Here is a 21392-nt window from a genome sequence, read left to right on the forward strand (position 1 = left end):
TTGGAGGGTCTCCTCAATCACCAGGTGTCTGACAACAATAATTGTGGGCTCTAGCCAGATCTCTGAGGATCAGTGGCAAGATACTCAATGCCACTGATTCTCACTTTCCTTATATCTGCAAAGGGCATGATGACTGTTGTGTGAGGATTAGGGGAAATGATGGATATGAAATGATGGAAATGGTGGAACAGGATTTGAAAACTGTAAAGTGCTTACCATGGTAGATGTCAAATGAAGCCACATATGTTTAAGAAATATGGAGTTAAGCTGCTGACAGCTCAGAGGAATGGAATCAATCAAGTCTACACAAAAGATAGTAGGCTTCATGGAGGGGGTAGACCTAAGCTGGGTAGGATTTGGACAGATGAAGCAAAGGAGTGAAAGATCATTCCAAGCTAGGAGGTCAGCATGAGTTGAGTGAAGGGATTGAGGTGGGAACCAGCCTACCATAAAGAAGGGGTGGGTTCATAGTGAGGAAGAGTAGGAGGTAAAGTCACATGAGGAGGGGGGAGGATATCATAAGGGTAGAGTTTAAATGATAATTAAAATGCTGTAATACCTTATGTGCACCATGAACTTACTCTTGTTTTAAACTATCTGTTAATGCACTTTCCTCCCCCACCAGAGTGTGTGCTCCTGGAATCAGGCATTGTTGAGCACCTCATGGGACCAGGCAGCTTGCTAGGAACCAAAGATACAGAGGTGAGGCCCTCTCGGCAAGCCTCCTCTAAGACCTGGGTGGAGTTTGCCAGATCCAAAGTCTTGCAGTTAAGCATGTTAAGCATTGTACTATAGACTCAGGATTCCGAAGGGGAGCCGGGTGTTCCCATCACTTAGTGCAGAGCCTGTCATGTGGCAGGAGCTTAACAACTGTTGAAATGAATAAAGATCATTTCTCTTGTTCGTATTTTTATATAGCTATAATTGTGGTATACACAATTTTATGTCCTTATTTTTTCCACTTAACATTGCATATTTTCCCCATTTTTATTATGTAAGCTCTATTTTCTTCCAATTTTTTTTCAAAATAATTCAAACCTACAGAAAAATTCAAAGAAAGTACAGTGGAAATCTGTATAGCCTTCAACTAGATTCACTACTTTTTAACACTTTGCCACATTTGTTCTATCCCCCCACCCTTTTTTTTCCTGAACCATTTGATGCAAGTTTCAGGTATCATGATACTTCAGCTCTAAATACTTCAGCAGCCATTCCCTAGGAATAAAGAATTCTTGCATGGGGCCATTAAGACCATTACCATAATAGTATTGTCTATTATACAGTCTATATTAATTTTTTTCCATTTCCCCCCCAAATGTCATATATATATATAGTTGGGGGTTTTTTTGTTTGTTTGTTTTTTGTCCTGATTCAGGATTTATCAAGGTTCCCCTGTTGCACTGGTTTGTTTCTTTAATCTCTTTAAATCTTGAACTGTTCCCCATTTTTTTCTTGCTAGTTTGTTTTTCATGACATTGATCATTCTGAAATGTCCAGGGCAGTTGTCATGTAGAATGTCGCACATTTTGGATTTTTCCATAGTTTCCTCATGATTAGATTCAGGTTAGACATTTTTAAAAAGACCATTACATGAGGGATGTTGTGGACTTTCTAGTGTGTTACACTGGCAGGCCAGCCAATAGTGCACATTTGTCCTTCATTGGTGACGCTAGGCTTGATCACTTGGTTAAGTTGGAGTCCATCAGATCTCTCCATTTCACAATTTCACAAAGTAAGTTGTGGTGTGATAACCTAAGACTATTAGCTCCCAACATGTTTTACCCAGTAGTTTTAGCTTCCATTGATGATCTATGCTTACATTTGTTATTACACTGGGGATTGCAAAATGATGACTCTAATTGTCATTCTGTATTTGTTTTTTTTTTAAATTTTATTTATTTATTTATTTATTTTTGGCTGTGTTGGGTCTTTGTTGCTGCGCGCGGGTTTTATCTAGTTGTGGGGAGCGGGGGCTACTCTTCCTTGCGGTGCACAGGTTTCTCATTGCGGTGGCTTTGTGGTGGCTTCTCTTGTTGCGGAGCACAGGCTCTAGGCGCACAGGCTTCAGTAGTTGTGGCACACGGGCTCAGTAGTTGTGGCTCATGGGCTGTAGAGCACAGGCTCAGTAGTTGTGGTGCACAGGCTTAGTTGCTCTGCAGCATGTGGGATCTTCATGGACCAGGGCTTGAACCCGTGTTCCCTACATAGGCAGGCGGATTCTTAACCACGGAGCCACTAGGGAAGTCCCTGCATTTGTTATCTGACATTCATTTCTGTAAAGAAGAGTTTCTCCCCCTCCTCCTCCCTCCCCCTCCTCCTCCCCACCCACCACCCCCCCCATCCCCATGGTCTCAAAAACTCTTTTTTTAAAAATTCAATGTGATATAATCCATTACCATCATCATTCTGTTTGATGCTCAAAACTGTCCCAAATTGGGCCAGCAGGAGCCCTTTCAAGAGGCTTCTGCATTCTTTTGACTTGGTCTCACCAATCTTTAAACACTTACTTGCGTTCTCACACAAGATGTTCCAGACTCAACTTGTACTTACCCTGCTGCAAAATGTAACCAGTCGTTTTTTCAAGGGAGTCTTACTCCTTTTAGTTGGAAATGGTATTTTAAAATTGACTTTGTACTTTAAAAATGGCAATTTAATATCTCATCAAATGAGCCTACCTCAGTTTAGCTCATCACTTTATTTGTTTAGCATTTAGGCTATTTCCATTCTCCTCCCTTCTAAATAACTGTAACAAACATCTTTATGCGGATAACTTTTCCAAGTTTAGGATTATTTCCTTTGACAATATTCCCAAAAATGGAGTTGTTGGGGCAGGGAGTGTACATTTTTTTCTTACTCTTGATACACATTATCCATCTGCTCTCATAGAAAGTCTTAAAAGTCAACAACGACTTCTAAATGTTAAGCCCAGTTATTTTGTCTCATTCCTCTTTCTCCTTTGCAGCACCTGAGTCTGCTGACCTCCTCTGTGCTTGCAACTGTCTTCTCCCAAACTTTCTGTAAAATGACACTGTTCTCCTTTCTCTCAAGGCAAATCCTCTCTTCCTCCCTTAACCTCCTAAATTTTCACATGTTCCAACACCTAGACCTTAGAGCTCACTTTTCTTACTGGGTACTAAGTGGGGTGTCCTCCCTTCTATTTGTTTGACTTTGAAGGCCCAGTCCCATCCTGAGCTCCCATTCCTTCTGGTTTTGTCTTCTAAGTCTGGCCCTTGGCTTTGCTCTCCAGCCTTGCCTTGGGTCCATCTCAGTCCACAACCTTGAGAGGACAAACATATCCCAGTATACTCATATATGCACTCTGTTCTTAGAGATTCTGCATGTAGATGGAGCTTCATTTGGGCCGTGTTTTCTATTTGTCTGATATAAAAATAACATGGGGGACTTCCCTGGTGGCGCAGTGGTTAAGAATCCGCCTGCCAATGCAGGGCACACAGGTTCGAGCCCTGGTCCGGGAAACTCCCACATGCCGCGGAGCAACTAAGCCCGTGAGCCACAACTACTGAGCCTGCGAGCCACAACTACTGAAGCCCGCACGCCTAGGCCCATGCTCCGCAGCAAGAGAAGCCACTGCAATGAGAAGCCTGCGCACTGCAATGAAGAGTAGCCCCCGTTCACCGCAACTAGAGAAAGCCCACGCGCAGCAACAAAGACCCAACGCAGCCAAAAATAAATAAATAAATTTATAAAAAAAGAAAAAACAAAACAAACATGGTTCTGTGTTGCAAGAATACAACTTAAGATGCAACCATAAAGAAAACCGGGCCACTTCTCTCATTTATGGACTCAAGCAATCTCTTTTCAAATATTTATGGAGAGGCTGTATTCTTGGAACACAAATATAGTAGGATTCAGTTTTGCCTTCAATGAACTTGAATTTTCTAACTTTAGTGGTTTGTGATTTAAGCTGGATCCTGACAATAAGATAAGAGATGGAAGTGGAGGGTCTCCAAATGAACTATCAAGTCTAGTCCCTCTTCCCAACTCCAAACCCAGGAGGCTTCCCTGACTTTCCAACCTGAAATAAAAATAGGGCTGATTCCCAGCAGAGCCCAGGCTCCCAAAAGTTTTTTACAAGCACAGTAAGGAATTCCTTTCCCTTATCTTATCACCCCAAATAGTGTCCCACCCTCCCTAGCTGGGAGCCAGTGCCTGGGGAGAAAAAGGACTGGATCAGGTGGAGATTCCCCTGGGTATGTATACTCTTTCCTGTAAAGGGAGATTGCCTACCAATGCAAATCTAACACTTCAGGTCTGACTTCTGGGGGTGAGGAGGAGGAAGGGAAGAGGTCACCTGTATTATGCAAGAAGCAAGGGGGGAATATATTTGCATACATATATACATATATAAATATTTATTTATACAAAGACTGCCACAGAAAAACATATTGGAAACTGGCAATAATTGGTAGATAGGGTGAACAATGAGAGGGAGACACTTTTCACTGGGCTTGTGCATATGTATTCTCTATTTGATAATGAATAAACCATTTTTTTAAATAAATGTATGAAAAGGAAAAAAAACAGCAAGGCCACAGGGGCGCTGTTTTGTTGGTGTAGGAGAATTATTTAGACACTGATTTTCCATGTTTTTCAGGAGGTAAGGGGTTACAACTGATCATAGAGGTGTTTCAGTTTTCAGAGTAGAGAGATGCAGCGTTTCATTTTTAAAAAATGAGTTACGATTTATACAAAGTGTTATGGGTTGGGGGGAAAAAAAGGAATTAAAAAGGACAAGCCCCTTGCCGTGCCATTGTTCCCACAATGCCGTGACTCGGATTCGAACCGAGGTTGCTGCGGCCACAACGCAGAGTACTAACCACTATACGATCACGGCGAGCTACCGGGGACCTGTCGGCGGCCCTTTCTGATTGTCTTCTTCAACAGTTAAAGGCCTTCCCATTCTGCACGTCACCAAAGGGTCCACCTATGGGGCGGGTTCTGGCCTAAGGCCGGGTCTGAGAATGCGCAGGCGCATTGCTCTCTTGCCAGTTGGTCTGGTTTTCTCCTGTTTTGGCCCATTAGCCACGGGAGGTGGGGATGAGGCAGTGGGAAAGGGTGGGTTCCATGTAAGAGTTTAGGGGGTACCACTTGGGCATCCAGAGACGGGACTGACCGGAGCTGAGTGTTCACAAGCTGTGTAACTCTCATTCCTTGGAGGACGCCCATCTCCTCTGCCCCGAGACCCTTCCAGCGACCCCAAACCTGCCGGGGGGCGCTCCTCAGGGCTTCTCTCTGTTGATTCCCCCAGGAGTGATCTAACGGCAGCCTCTGTGGATAATGTGGATGCCCGCAGAACTGGGCTGTCCACTTAGAAGGGACTCAATGAACACACCCTGCCGTTCCCATCCCCTCCAGCACCCGCTTCCTTGTTTCTCTTATCCCCGCTACGGCCCTGACTCGTCCCTCCGCAGGGCTCCCGCCGGACCCGGTGCCCTCCTCTGTTGCGTCGCTGGGCGCAGCAGGGACTGGGTCTGATTTTCCTTCTTGTACATCAGTGCTCTCGTCTCCATGGCGCCTAGAACCAGGCCGAGTCCACAGTAGGCAGTGGCTTTTTGCTAAAATGAGAACATACCCCTGGTTCTAACGAGTGAATCCAGAGAGACCACCGGTCTCTTCAGTGTCGTCTGCTCTAATTACTGGCCCCCTTCAGAGCCGCCAGAGGGATCTTGCTAAACACGAATAGAATCCTCTCCCTCCTCCACCTCTCATCACCACCCCCGAGGCTGCGGGAAATTTGTCTACCTTTTCCAGCTCATCCTGTGGCCTTCCCTCAGTGTCGTTTCCCATTCCCTAGTTACTTGCTTTCATTCAGTCAACAGGTCCCTGAGAGGCGCCTGCTACCTGTCAGACCAGGGCCTGTGGGCGTAGTGGGGGTGGGGAAGAGAGAAGATTTACAAAGAGGAATTATGATTGTTCCTTTTGGAGCCCTTAGCACACGAGATAATCCTGGCTGCTTGACAAATTCCCTTTCTGCCTTTAAGAGCTACTTCAAAGGTCACCTCCTCTGCGAAGCGTTCTATTCCTATTATTGGGAGCCCCTTTTCAGTGCTGCCATGGACATCGGTACATATGTCAATTATAACACTTATTGGCCTTATGAGTGTTCGGTGCTTTGTCTGGGCTGGGCATGATAAAGTGCGTAGCCCAGGGTAAGCGGAAGCCTATATGCTCCCGAAGTTCAATTCAGCGACACCTGGCGTAAGCATCGTTTCCAACTGTCACAAGGGGATTGGGATCCATTTTCAAGAAAGTTATTACAAACTAGAGATAAAAACGGAGGAGACCCCTTGCCGTGCCACTGCTCTCGCAATGCCGTGACTCGGATTCGAACCGAGGTTGCTGCGGCCACAACGCAGAGTACTAACCACTATACGATCACGGCGAGCTACTGGGGTCCCATGAATTTTTTTTTCTCGTCTAAGCACTTCTCTGTTTAAGGCCCCGCCCCTTTGCCGTGTCACTGCTGGTTTCCGCCCACCTCTAACCTCGCCTCTCCCTGAGGGAACGCAGGCGCACTGCACACTTGCTTTCTAGATATCCGTCCGCCCTCGCCCGCCCGCGAGATCCACCCGCTTCATTACCGAGGTGCGGGTTTTCTGCGAGTTCCCCTTACTCCGCATCTCGAAGGAAGTTGTGCGGCTGGGTCCGAACTGATTTTACTTCTTGTGGGATTTAAGAGACGGCCCCATTCCTAGCAAGAGCCCATTCAGATAGCGTGAGCGCCAGGACACGGTGGGTGTGAGAGGGACCCAGCACCGCCATTCGGACGGCCCCCGGGCCTCACATTCGTACAGGCTGCGGGAGAGTCCCGGTCGTAGGCCTGGCCTCCTAGGAGTCCTTTAGTTTGCAGAGGACTTTCATGTCCTCTCTTTCACGGGCCGTGCGGACGACCAGCAGAGACTTCAGCCGGGAGTCCACGGCGCCCCTACTCCACTTCAGGCTGGGCGCCAGGGTCAGAGGGGCCTGGTCGACAGTGAGCGGCTTGGGAAGGCGAGAGCGGCAGCCACCTAGACGAGGACGACACTCAATGACGCGCCCCTCGTGGCGTCCCAGTAGCTCGCCGTGATCGTATAGTGGTTAGTACTCTGCGTTGTGGCCGCAGCAACCTCGGTTCGAATCCGAGTCACGGCATTGTGGGAACAATGGCACGGCAGGGGCACCTTTTTAGATTCCGGAAGCCACATTCTTCGGCGGTTAGGCCCCAGCTGCTGCTTGACGTTAGGTCAGGGCCGAAAGTATAACGCGGCAAAGGGTGAACGCGGGGACTTCAGTGAATCAGCCAATCGTCATCTTCCTTCCTATATGATTGTTTAATCTGGGGGAGGTTACTCCGTGTTGTACTCATTATCTTTCCTCATTTGGCCCCTGTCAGTGGTGAAGTCATCTATTGGGTTTTCTAAAAAGCCCTCACACTCGCTAAAACTTCAGTACTTTGGAGTGCAGAGATTATAGGAATACTGTGCAAACATTTATTAAGCGTTAGAAGAGTGCAGAGTAGACAATACAGTGTGACGAGTGAAAAATCTGACTGCTCTGGAGGTGCTGGTTCCCGTAGCCACTATGAGGGTGCGAAAGAGGACTTTGTGGCCTCCATCTCCACAGCCTCCTGGGTGAGAGGGATATTCTCGTTGAGGATTTTTCCTAATCTGCCTCAGGTTTAAAGCAGATTTTATTTGTTACTTTGTTTTATGAGCACTTAAAAAATCCAGACTCAACAAATTTAGGTCTGTCATTTAGGCATTAGGCGAAAATGGAAATATGTTTTGGATTTGGCTCTCAGGTGGCTGGCAGCGGCTGTGTCACTGTCAAGGAAGGAATGAGATAGGACTCAGTGAGCAGTGAGCCTCTCCAGCTTCTCCCAGGGAACCTGGGGGTGGCAGAGCAAGTCAGGAAGCATTCCTGGGAGAGATGGACATTGCAGTGGGGTTGTGCTCCGTTTACTGACAATCTGTCAACAAAGGCTTACTGAACAGCCTGTAAAAGCAAGAAACTGTGGAGGGCTGTAATTTTCCGGGTCTCCCCACTCCCACTTCCGTAAGTTCGATGACTTTAAAGCCACACAACAGGACAGCTCAGACCACGAGAGAATAGAATGAGGGAAGGTGAGCCTGAGAACTTGCCAGACTTTGGACACTGATTTAAGTGTTATACGTATAGAAAATCAACATCACCAGCAAAAAAAGAACCAGCCAACAGAAATGTGACAACTTCTGTTCCTCTGACCACTTACCAAATAACTGTACCGAAGGTTTTTTAAATCTGCAGCCTAGAATAAGATGTCAGGGTGGGAAGCAAGGAAAGGATCCAGCTTTTTCTCTGATGGCCCTCCCTCCAACCCCCATTCCTCTCCTGCTGGTGCTTCAGTGCTGGGCAATGAGCTGCTCTCAGAATCTGGGGAGAAATTCTGGGGCAGTCACTTCCTGAGAGTATTTTGAGTAAAAACAGTCAACCAAGAAAATGAAAACTACAAACATACATCAATGGAGGTAACCCACTCTAGCCATTCACATCCATCCAAGGCAACTGAAGTGTATTTGAGGGCAGGAATGCACTAAAGAAATCTGAACAGAAAGTTCCCAGTTGCAGGAAGAGTAACAGAAGGGGAAGGTGCTCTCCTAACTTCTGACTGCTGACCTTCTTGGCAGGTATGCAATTACCCATGGAGATGGGTGCATCCAGCTATCAAAATGTCATAATACCCTCTTCTGAGGTCGCTCACGCGATTCCCCTTGCTCTGATTTCAGGCCCCCAAACAGATTTTTGATAATGATTTGCCAGCCCACGTAGACATTCCTGCAGGGAAAGTATTGCTCTGAACAAGTTTCTGATTAGTTGGCGTTTGTTCTTCTTACTGTTGGCATTTGGTTTAGACTTTTAAGGGTCTGGCTGGTATGATTCATTTCCCTTGAGTCTGCTTATCTCTGGGTGTACTGACAAAATGGAGTTTCCAGGCTGGCAAAGCTGAGAGCTAGAGACTCTGGCTGCTCTGGGACACCCTCTGAGCAGTCAGTCAGTTCCCTCCCCTTGACCTCTTGATTTAAACCACGTTTTGCAGTTTCTGATTCTGGGAATGTGTCCTTTCCCGTACCCCTTCCAGCTGGAGGTCGGAGCTTTTCTCTAGGGTCTCAGCACCAGGAAAGAGGCAGGCAAACCTTCAAGGGACAAACCTTGAAGGGGAGAAATGTACTTCATAAGCTTCAGAGTGTTTACGTAAATGATCAACCCCATGGCTTGCTGGTCAGACTTGGTACATCTGGGAGCTGCTACTGCTGTAACTGCCAGTCACCACAGTGGTGCAGTACAGACTGGACCAGCATCCTTTGGTGTCACCCGGAAGCTAGTTCAGATTCAGAATCTTGGTCCACAACCCAGAACTACTGCCTCAGAACCTTCATTTTAACAAGATTCTCTCCGGATTATTCATTTGCACCTTAAAGTTTGAGGTGCTGGTCTGGTCTAGAGGACTACCTGGCTCTGATGCAGCCCTTCATTATTTACCTTGTGAGTACTTGGGGTTACTAGAAAGGACCTGCCTGAGTCTGCTGGGCCTCATCGTCTACTGGGCTTCATTGATGAGGGTGATATTGAGGGTTTTTTTTTTTTTTTAATTTATTTTTATTTTTGGCTGCGTTGGGTCTTCGTTGCTGCACGCGGGTTTCCTCTAGTTGCAGTGAGCTGGGGCTACTCTTCGTTGCAGTGCATGGGCTTCTCATTGCGGTGGCTTCTCTTGTTGCGGAGCACGGGCTCTAGGCGTGCAGGCTTCAGTAGTTGTGACTCACAGGCTCTAGAGCGCAGGCTCAGTAGTTGTGGCGCATGGGCTTAGTTGCTCCGCGGCATGTGAGATCTTCCCGGACCAGGGCTCGAACCCGTGTCCCCTGCACTGGCAGGCGGATTCTTAACCACTGCGCAACCAGGGAGGTCCCATTGAGGTTTTGAGGAGGAGAAGATGGAGTTCTGGGAGGGAGTCACCGAGGGCCCATGTTTGGGAGCATCTAGGAAGGAGGAAGCAGCCCTGGACTTCCACTAGGAGGTACTGCACCCCAGGAAGTGGATGTAGAATGCTGAGGCTGGATAAAACTTAGCCTAGAAGATACCACTTTGGATTTAGCCCCGATAACACTGAGCCCATTCCTCAGGGATTCTCTGGATATTTAGGACTCAAGTTCCAGTCATTCATTCATTCAGTAAACTAGCATATTTTAGCTCTTAAAGTGCTGTACCTCATGGGGGGCTGCAAAGCTGTATATGATCCTTCTTGCCCAAAATAGTTTATTTTCCAGCTGAAAGAAAATGCTAGTCCACAGGCAACAGTCAGAAAACAACACAAGGAATGCTGTAGAAGAGACATCTCTTGATGCAATGGAAGGAAACTCTCCAAGGAAGAGCTAACATAAACTTCCAGAATTGTAAAATAATTGAAGTTTATTTTCAGCACTTCCGGCACCCTCATTCTGATCCCCTTCTACCTCTTTGTGTTGTCCTTATCTCATTCATTCTCGTTCATTTATCAACAGTATTTACTAACAGCCTACTATGTGCTAGGCACTGTTCTAGGTTCTGGGGTTATAGTAATGAATAAGACAGATGGGTTGTTCTCATAGACCTATAGTCTAGTGCAGGAATCAGAAAGGAATGTTAAATAAAAAATAAACAAAAGAATGTGTGCCAATGGAAAATAACGTGATACAGTGTCCTCCTGTTCCCTGCCTATTATCCACCCATGTACCGCCTCAGCTCCTTTGTCTGTACAAAGTAAGATGACTGATAATAGTAAGTGTTGCCTTTTAATAGGGATGGAAGTTTTACACTAAAAAGATAAACTCTAACCCAGAGTGGCCCACATGTGTCATAAAGAGCCTTCAGATGTGAGGCAGTCTTGTGTGGACAGCGTGAGGAGGACTCCGTGGCGAGCTGCGTGGACCTGCAATATAATCCAGTACAAGCAGGTGGATGCTGAGGGCCAGTGAGCAGGACCAGATGACCCTATAGGTAGGTCAAGAACTTGCCAAGGACACAAGGAAAACAAAACATCCACCCAGAAATTAAGAAAATTTTTTGAAAGAATAAAAAGCAGTGAAGTGATCAATTTCAGGACGAATAAAAACCACCAGAACTTTGTTGGGAAAAAATAAACTATAAAATAATTATTTAAAAAACTTCCAGTTACATATGAGGCAACATAATTTTTTCAGTGCTTAAGACCTTGGGAGGTTTAATCGAGCCCCGTTGACACCCTAAATCAGTCCCCTGGATCAGAGATGCAACCCCTAGGGAAAGAAAGGGAGGAGGGGACCCTGAATTAACATTGTATTGCTGTCACTAGGTTGAACATACTTGGATAGATAATTAATTTGGTAAGCAAAGAAGTAAAATTGCATTTTTTTTTGCATTCTTGAGTTTGTCAACTGAGATGTGCACCTCATATACGTGCCAAGTGACTAGCATAGAGGTGCTCAATATACATTAGTTGGTCTCTTGTTCCCAGGTACTTCTGTCTACACCCACAAAAAAAAAAGCCATGGGAAGATCCTACAGGACTATTCCTGTCATGAGGCCTAAAACTCATTCTTGAGTCAAGAAGATTGCAGGAGCCACGTCTCAGAAGCAAGGTCAAAATCAGTGGTTTCCAAACATTATTCTAGAGCTCGTAAGCAGGGATGAATTTTTCATCATGGAATGAGAAAAAATAAGGTTAATGTGGTAGGCTTTTCAAAAGGCTAAACGTGTTTAATTCAAAGAACTGTTGTCTAGGCTAAGTTATGGTCTTCCTACTTTTGAGGTGTTACAGTGACTTTTTAAAAAGTAGGTGATAATTTTTTTAAAGTCTTTAAATTTGGAAAAATTAAAAATTGGCAATCCTATTTTGGTCTCCAAAATTACTTTTGAAATTTTACTGGTCAGTGAAATCTAAAAGTACAAAGCTCACTACAGAGCCCAGAGAGCAAAGCATCAGACTGAGAAGAGATGGTCCTCAGTTTGTAGTGGGTCTGCAGAGAAATGCTTAGAGGGAGAAGGGTCCCTGTTCTGTCAGGCAATGGTCCAGCCTAACCCCTATCCACCCACCTAACAAATAGTAGTCCCTAGTATGATCTGTGCTAGGCCTTGGAGATACAAATTCGAATAAAACATTCTTACTCAGAGATCATGTTACAAATTCGAATAAAATATTCTTACTCAGAGATCATGTCAGTGCAGGGTTAATCAGATGAGTGAAGAAGTAATTACAGCTATATACATACAAAGTATATTGGAACTTAAATCATTCATTCCTCCAGGATATGACATTTGAGCTGGGTTCCAAGGCATGCAGAGTAGTTTTCCTGGCAGAGAAAGTGAAAGGGTATTCTAGGCAGAGAGAAAGGCACAAACAAAGGCCAGGAAGTGTGAACAAACAGCATAGGGAAAGATAAAGCTGTGACGTAAGATATGGAGGGGAGAGTGGATGGAGATGTGGACTGAGAGAAAAACACACAATGTAAGTTGTGAGTTAAGTTTTATCTGAGGACCTTACTGAGGACTATAGCCCAGGAAACAGCCTTTCAGATAGCTCTGAGGAGCTGCTCCAAAGAGGTAAGGGAGGAGCCAGGATATATATAAGCTTTTTTGCTGGGAAAACGTAGTCAAGCATCAAAAGATTACTGCTAATTACAACAAACAGGTATCTCAAGTTAGCGATTTTAGTGCTTTTCTGTGTCTGGGAAAATGCAAGCATCTGAATTCATTTGAAAATTTTTCTTAGATATGCATCTTAACTATCTAAAGGCCACTGTACCCAAAGCATAGAATGTTTCCTTTGTTTCTTCATCCTGAATTCCCCTAAGGGCACACTGTCTGTGGGCAACTGCAGTGGCTGATGGCCTGATCCTTGTAGAACTGGAACGGCAGGCAACATTTTTTTTTTCTTAATAGAGAGCAAGGGTGGAGCCAAATTGATGAATCTCTTGCCCCTTATTGAGACAGGACTTTATCCTGGAGGCTGGTGGATAGTGACATTTTGTGATAACTTATTGCTTTGGGGATCCCTTGAAAGTTATAGGCTTGTTCTCCAAAATAGTGCAGCTATGATAGAATGTCAGGAATTCACAGAGGCTTTTTTTTTTTTTAATTGAAGCATAGTTGATTTACAACGTTGTGGCAGTCTCTGCTGTCCAGCAGAGTGACTCAGTTACACACATAGAGACATGCTTTTTTTAAAATATTCTTTTCCGTTATGGTTTATCCCAGGAGACTGGATATAGTTCTATGCACAGAGGCTCTCTTATAAGCATTGTGGGACCATTTAAGTCTCCAGTTTTAAGCAGAAGAAGGACATAATCGCATCTTCCTTTTAGAAAGGTGAGGTGTAAATGGGTAATTATTGACAAAAGTCTTAATTCAAAGGAGAGATAGAAGAGGATTTCAGCCCCCTGGTCTGGTGGTTGAGGTTGGGGCTTGGGGACTAATCTAGGGGGAGAGGCTCTTCCCTCACATCACACCCGTAGGTGTTTCCTCTTGAGCTCAGAGGTAGAGGGGATGGACATGTTGGATGAAGGGAATGAATGTGAAGCTTGAGAGAAGGTCTAATATCAAGGGTGGAATATTTTCTAGAATCACAGTAGTCAAATAGTATGAAAATAGATGTATCCGTGTTACCCTTATGTATATATACTATATTGTTAGTATTGAGATGTGGATATACAAATTCAAATGTAACTTTAAGAGGGAGAGACACATGCACAGGTTGCAACAAACTGACTTGACCCTTACTTTCCCCAACTTCCTCGTAAATTTCAGAGTCAAACTACTTCTGTGTCATCACTACTCTTTGGTTCAGTAGCCTCAGACTGAGTCTAGATGAATTCCTTTCTTACCATATCATCAAAGCTACTAAGAACTCCTTTTCCACTTAATTCTCTTTAGATCAAATGCTCTGAGAGAACTTGTGGTGGTTTTAAAATATGTTCACAAATTCTTTGATACTCCTCTCTTCCAGAGGTAGAGCTTTATTTCCCTCCCTGGACTGAGGGCTGGACTTAGTGACTCCTTCAAACGAATAGAATGAAGTAGAAGTGATGGTGTTTCACTTCCTAGATGAGGTCATAAAGTGCATGTCGCTTCCTTTTTGCTCTCTCTCAGATCACTAGCTCTGAAGGAAGCCAGCCACCATGTCAAGAGGACACTCAAGCAGTCCCATGGAGAGACCCATGAGGTGAGGAACTGAGGCCTTCTGCCACAACAGGCATCAAAGAAATGAGATTTTTGGCCAATAGCCATGTGAGTGAGCCTCCTTGAAAGCAGATCCTCCAGCCTCAGCCAGACCTTCAGATGACTGCAGCCCTGGCTGACATCTTGACTGCAATTTCTTGAGAAACCCTGAACCAAACCACTCATCTAAGTCATTTCCAAATTCCTGAGTTAAGAAACTGTGAGATAACCAATGTTTATCTTTTTTTTTTTAAATTTATTTATTTTTTGGCTGTGTTGGGTCTTCGTTTCTGTGAGGGCTTTCTCTAGTTGCGGCGAGCGGGGGCCACTCTTCATCGCGGTGCGCAGGCCTCTCACTATCGCGACCTCTCTTGTTGCGGAGCACAGACTCCAGACATTCAGGCTCAGTAGTTGTGGCTCACGGGCCTAGTTGCTCCGCGGCATGTGGGATCTTCCCAGACCAGGGCTCGAACCCGTGTCCCCTGCATTAGCAGGCAGATTCTCAACCACTGCGCCACCAGGGAAGCCCTGTCATTTTAAGCTGCTAAATTTTCGGGTAATTGTTACACTGTGATCGATAATGAATACAGATTTTGTTACCAGAGGTGGGGCGCTGCCATAACAAAAACGCAGAATGTGAAAGTGGCTTTAGAACTCGGCAGACACTGGAAAAACTTTGAGGAGAGTGTTAGTATAAGTCCAAATAGCCTTGAAGAGGCTGTCTTCCTCAGTTTCCCCATCTGTAAAATGAACAATTTGGGCTGGATGAATACCTAAATATTTTATAATTCTCTTAATCTTTATCGAATCAAGGTCTATAAATAATATTACCCTAAACAAAGTAGTTATAGGAGACAGCTAATAACTGACCCAAGGCATAATTCCCCAAGGCATAGCTCCACAACAGAGACAAGAGGCCCTGCACCTGACTTTTGTGCTGTCTGTAAACCTGGTTTCAGCCTGGTTTAATCTCAGGAAACTGAAGCTGGCTCTACCTTTAACAGGTTGCTTCAACAGCTCACAACCACATGCCCCACAAGGAGTAGGGGTTTCTGATTCTTTAACAAAGTCTGGTCCAGAGAAGAAGGTTCTTTATATTCGTTCTTCACCTCAATGATTTAACTAAAAGGTTGTCCAGAATAAGATTGTTTTTCTTCTTACCACTGAATTTTACAAATCTCTGTCCTTATATATATTGCTAGTGTCATCCTGTCACTGCATGGGACCCCTTCAAGGGCCCAAGAGTGGGCTCTTGTCCAACACTCGGAAATGAATTGTCCGAGGAGACACACGTACTGACAAAGCAAAAGATTTTATTGAAAAGGGGCACTCAAGTGGAGAGCAGCAGGGTAAGGGAACCCAGGAGAACTGCTCTGCCTTGTGGCTTGCAGTCTCAGGTTTTATGGTGGTGGGGTTAGCTTTCCAGGTCGTTTCTGGCCAATCATCTTGCTTGTGCCTTCATTTGGTCCAGTCAGGGCCCTTCCGGGTGGTGCGCGCATCTCTCAGTCACAATGGTTTTCATCGTGAGGGTTTCTGGGAGGTTGGCGAGACGTATTATGGACTGGTGTCTCCTCCCCTTCTTGACCCCTCGTGGGTTTTCCCTGGGTTGCTTTTGGACCCTTCACGGGTTGTGTGTTCTTTTGAAGCATCCTGAGGTGGGAGACTTAAGCAAATCTGTTATTGTTGTGCCTGGCCAGGGTGGGCAGTTTCAGCCAATGGTTCCCTAACAATCCTATCATCTTTAATTTGCTTGGGTCTCAGAAGGCCGTAGTACAGATTTCATGACTCTTGAAAAGAAAATTGTTGGAATGCTTTATTTATATATAAATTGTATTCATAAGTTATTCAGATATATATGAATGGCTATTTTGGCAGCGGAAACCCCAGCAATTTTTAATGGGCCCTAAAAAAAAAATTGTTGGGTCTGTGCTGAGTGATTTAGGGGCCTGCTTTCCTGGAAACCAGCAAGGCAATGAATGCTCAGCCACTAGACAACAGAGTATCTTTTTTTTTTTTTTTTCACACACACACACTGTATTTTATTTTTACAAGAGATAAATAGACTGACACCAAGCATTGTACATGGATGACCACAACAAAAGCAACAATGATTGCAATTACCTAACATGAAACACACTCATACTATGTCATAATATTGACATTCAGTCCAGTAATCCTCCACTGTAACAGCTCCTTTACTTTGCAGTGAAAATTGATTTGTATATTCTTTGCCTCTGAGTCCTTGTGTGATTTTTTTTTTTAATTCAAACAGAAAGTCACAAAAATTATGCTCATCCTTATCAGTTCACTCAGTCCCATGTAATTAATTTTTTTTTCATCTTGATATTTTGTTAACACTTTTATGAGTTCATCAGTTTTTCATTAGAGTTCTGAAAATGCTTATTCATTCATTTCAGCAGTACAGTCAGTTACCAGAAACCTGTACTTGTCAGAGTCTTTTCCATGAATTTCTTGAAGATGAAACCCTTTTATAGGAACATATTTGCAAAAGCATCACAGTACACCCAGAACTGTCTGTAAATGACAGAAGACTTAAAAATGACTACGGTTAAAGATTTGATGAAAGTTCATAATAATGCAGTTGACAGCAAAATTAGTTATTTCTGAGATATACATTTTAAAGTAATAACTAGGATTATGACTTATAACATTATACCAGAACATATAAGATTTTTAGAAATTTCATGTAATGTCTGAAACATTTATATTAACATATTTCCATACAAATAACCCGATGAAAGTTTAGTATTAGTTGTTTTGTTTGTTTTTTTATACTGCAGGTTCTTATTAGTCATCAATTTTATACACATCAGTGTATACAAGTCAATCCCAATCGCCCAATTCAGCACACCACCATCCCCACCCACCGCAGTTTTCCCCCCTTGGTGTGCATATGTCTGTTCTCTACATCTGTGTCTCAACTTCTGCCCTGCAAACTGGCTCATCTGTACCATTTTTCTAGGTTCCAAACACATGCGTTAATATACGATATTTGTGTGTCTCTTTCTGACTTACTTCACTCTGTATGACAGTCTCTAGATCCATCCACATCTCAACAAATGACCCAATTTCGTTCCTTTTTATGGCTGAGTAATATTCCATTGTATATATGTACCACACCTTCTTTATCCATTCGTTTGTTGATGGGCATTTAGGTTGCTTCCATGACCTGGCTATTGTAAATAGTGCAGCAATGAACATTCGGGTGCATGTGTCATTTTGAATTACGGTTTTCTCTGGGTATATGCCCAGTAGTGGGATTGCTGGGTCATATGGTAATTCTATTTTTAGTTTTTTAAGGAACCTCCATATTGTTCTCCATAGTGGCTGTATCAATTTACATTCCCACCAACAGTGCAAGAGAGTTCCCTTTTCTCCACACCCTCTCCAGCATTTGTTGTTTGTAGATTTTCTGATGATGCCCATTCTAACTGGTGTGAGGTGATACCTCATTGTAGTTTTGATTTGCATTTCTCTAATAATTAATGATGTTGAGCATATTTTCATGTGCTTCGTGGCCGTCTGTATGTCTTCTTTGGAGAAATGTCTATTTAGATCTTCTGCCCATTTTTGGATTGGGTTGTTTGTTTCTTTAATATTGAGCTGCATGAGCTGTTTATATATTTTGGAGATTAATCCTTTGTCCGTTGATTCGTTTGCAAATATTTTCTCCCATTCTGAGGGTTGTCTTTTCGTCTTGCTTATGGTTTCCTTTGCTGTGCAAAAGCTTTGAAGTTTCATTAGGTCCCATTTGTTTATTTTTGTTTTTATTTCCATTACTCTAGGAGGTGGATCAAAAAAGATCTTGCTGTGATTTATGTCAAAGACTGTTCTTCCTATGTTTTCCTCTAAGAGTTTTACAGTGTCCGGTCTTACATTTAGGTCTCGAATCCATTTTGAGTTTATTTTTGTGTATGGTGTTAGGGAGTGTTCTAATTTCATTCTTTTACATGTAGCTGTTGAGTTTTCCCAGCACCACTTATTGAAGAGACTGTCTTTTCTCCATTGTATATCCTTGCCTCCTTTGTCATAGATTAGTTGACCATAGGTACGTGGGTTTATCTCTGGGCTTTCTATACTGTTCCATTGATCTGTGTTTCTGTTTTTGTGCCAGTACCATATTGTCTTGATAACTGCAGCTTTGTAGTATAGTCTGAAGTCAGGGAGTCTGATTCCTCCAGCTCCGTTTTTTCCCCTCAAGACTGCTTTGGCTATTCGGGGTCTTTTGTGTCTCCATACAAATTTTAAGATTTTTTGTTCTAGCTCCATAAAAAATGCCATTGGTAATTTGATAGGGGTTGCATTGAATCTGTAGATTGCTTTGGGTAGTATAGTCATTTTCACAATACTGATTCTTCCAATCCAAGAACATGGTATATCTCTCCATCTGTTGGTATCATCTTTAATTTCTTTCATCAGTATCTTATAGTTTTCTGCCTACAGGTCTTTTGTCTCCCTAGGTAGGTTTGTTCCTAGGTATTTTATTCTTTTTGTTGCAGTGGTAAATGGGAGTGTTTCATTAATTTCTCTTTCAGATTTTTCATCATTAGTGTATAGGAATGCAAGAGATTTCTGTGCATTAATTTTGTATTCTGCAGCTTTACCAAATTCATTGATTAGCTCTAGTAGTTTTCTGGTGGCATCTTTAGGATTCTCTATATATAGTATCATGTCATCTGCAAACAGTGACAGCTTTACTTCTTCTTTTACAATTTGTATTCCTTTTATTTCTTTTTCTTCTCTGATTGCCATGGCTAGGACTTCCAAAACTATGTTGAATAATAGTGGTGAGAGTGGACATCCTTGTCTTGTTCCTGATTTTAGAGGAAATGCTTTCAGTTTTTCACCATTGAGAATGATGTTTGCTGTGGGTTTGTCGTATATGGCCTTTATTATGTTGAGGTAGGTTCCCTCTGTGCCCACTTTCTGGAGAGTTTTTATCATAAATGGGTGTGGAATTTTGTCAGAAGCTTTTTCTCCATCAATTGAGATGATCATATGGTTTTTATTCTTCAGTTTGTTCATATGGTGTATCACATTGATTGATTTGCGTATATTGAAGAAACCTTGCATCCTTGGGATAAATCCCACTTGATCATGGTGTGTGGTCCTTTTAATGTGTTGTTGGATTCTGTTTGCTAGTATTTTGTTGAGGATTTTTGCATCTATATTCATCAGTGATATTGGTCTGTAATTTTCTTTTTTTGTAGTATCTTTGTCTGGTTTTGGTATCAGGGTGATGGTGGCCTCATAGAATGAGTTTGGGAGTGTTCCTTCCTCTGCAATTTTTTGGAAGAGTTTGAGAAGGATGGGTGTTAAGTCTTCTCTAAATGTTTGATGGAATTCACCTGTGAAGCCATCTGGTTCTGGACTTTTGTTTGTTGGAAGATTTTTAATCACAGTTTGAATTTCATTACTTGTGATTGGTCTGTTCATATTTTCTATTTCTTCCTGGTTCAGTCTTAGAAGGCTATACCTTTCTAAGAATTTGTCCATTTCTTCCAGGTTGTCCATTTTGTTGGCATAGAGTTGCTTGTAGTAGTCTATTAGGATGCTTTGTATTTCTGCCATGTCTGTTTTACCTTCTCCTTTTTCATTTCTAATTTTATTGGTTTGAGTCCTCTCCCTCTTTTTCTTGATGAGTCTGGCTAATGGTTTATCAATTTTGTTTATCTTCTCAAAGAACCAGCTTTTAGTTTTATTGATCTTTGCTATTGTTTTCTTTGTTTCTATTTCATTTATTTCTTCTCTGATCTTTATGACTTCTTTCCTTCTGCTAACTTTGGGTTTTGTTTGTTCTTCTTTCTCTAGTTCCTTTAGGTGTATGGTTAGATTGTTTATTTGAGGTTTTTCTTGTTTCTTGAGGTAGACTTGTATAGCTATAAACTTCCCTCTTAGAACTGCTTTTGCTGCATCCCATAGTTTTTGGATCATCGTGTTTTCATTGTCATTTGTCTCTAGGTATTTTTTGATTTCCTCTTTGATTTCTTCAGTGATCTCTTGGTTATTTAGTAACATATTGTTTAGCCTCCATGTGTTTGTGTTTTTTACGTTTTTTTCCCTGTAATTCATTTCTAATCTCATAGCGTTGTGGTCAGAAAAGATGCTTGATATGATTTCAATTTTCTTAAATTTACTGAGGCTTGATTTGTGACCCAAGGTGTGATCTAGCCTGGAGAATGTTCCGTACGCAGTTGAGCAGAAAGTGTAATCTGCTGTTTTTGGATAGAATGTCCTATAAATATCAATTAAATCTATCTGGTCTATTGTGTCATTTAAAGCTTCTGTTTCTTTATTTATTTTCTTCTTGGATGATCTGTCCATTGGTGTAAGTGAGGTGTTAAAGTCCCCCACTATTATTGTGTTACTGTTGATTTCCGCTCTTTTTTTTTTTTAATTTTTTGTTTATTATTTATTTATTATGTTTTTATTTTTGGCTGTGTTGGCTCTTCGTTTCTGTGTGAGGGCTTTCTCCAGTTGCGGCGAGTGGGGGCCACTCTTCATCGTGGTGCGCGGGCCTCTCACTATCGCAGCCTCTCTTGTTGCGGAGCAGAGGCTCCAGACGCTCAGGCTCAGTAGTTGTGGCTCACGGGCCCAGTTGCTCCGTGGCATGTAGGATCCTCCCAGACCAGGGCTCGAACCCGTGTCCCCTGCATTGGCAGGCAGACTCCCAACCACTGCGCCACCAGGGAAGCCCCTCCGCTCTTATAGCTGTTAGCAGTTGCCTTATGTATTGAGGTGCTCCTATGTTGGGTGCATATGTATTTATAATTGTTATATCTTCTTCTTGGATTGATCCCTTGATCATTGTGTAGTGTCCTTCCTTGTGTCTTGTAACATTCTTTATTTTAAAGTCTGTTTTATCTGATATGAGTATTGCTACTCCAGCTTTGTTTTGATTTCCATTTGCATGGAATATCTTTTTCTATCCCCGCACTTTCAGTCTGTGTGTGTCCCTAGGTCTGAAGTGGGTCTCTTGTAGACAGCATATATATGGGTCTTGTTTTTGTATCCATTCAGCACACCTGTGTCTTTTGGTTGGAGCATTTAATCCATTCACGTTTAAGGTAATTATTGATATATATGTTCCTATGACCATTTTCTTAATTGTTTTGGGTTTGCTTTTGTAGGGCCTTTTCTTCTCGTGTTTCCCACTTAGAGAAGTT

At 43.0% G+C, this 21392-nt stretch overlaps 1 protein-coding gene across 1 annotated transcript in view; it reads left to right on the forward strand.

Moving 5' to 3' along the window:
* The first annotated feature begins 7094 nt into the window (after positions 1-7094).
* Positions 7095-21392, forward strand: part of SLC28A2 (solute carrier family 28 member 2) — an 83170-nt gene continuing 68872 nt past the window's right edge. Inside the window, exons 1-2 of the mRNA XM_082388762.1 lie at positions 7095-7171; positions 14137-14209. Coding sequence (XP_082244888.1) covers positions 7164-7171; positions 14137-14209 — 81 coding nt within the window. The 5' untranslated portion in view covers positions 7095-7163. The remainder of the gene's footprint in view (positions 7172-14136; positions 14210-21392) is intronic.

Source organism: Balaenoptera borealis (genome assembly GCF_965194805.1).
Source record: "Balaenoptera borealis genome assembly, chromosome: 3".
NCBI lineage: Eukaryota > Metazoa > Chordata > Mammalia > Artiodactyla > Balaenopteridae > Balaenoptera > Balaenoptera borealis.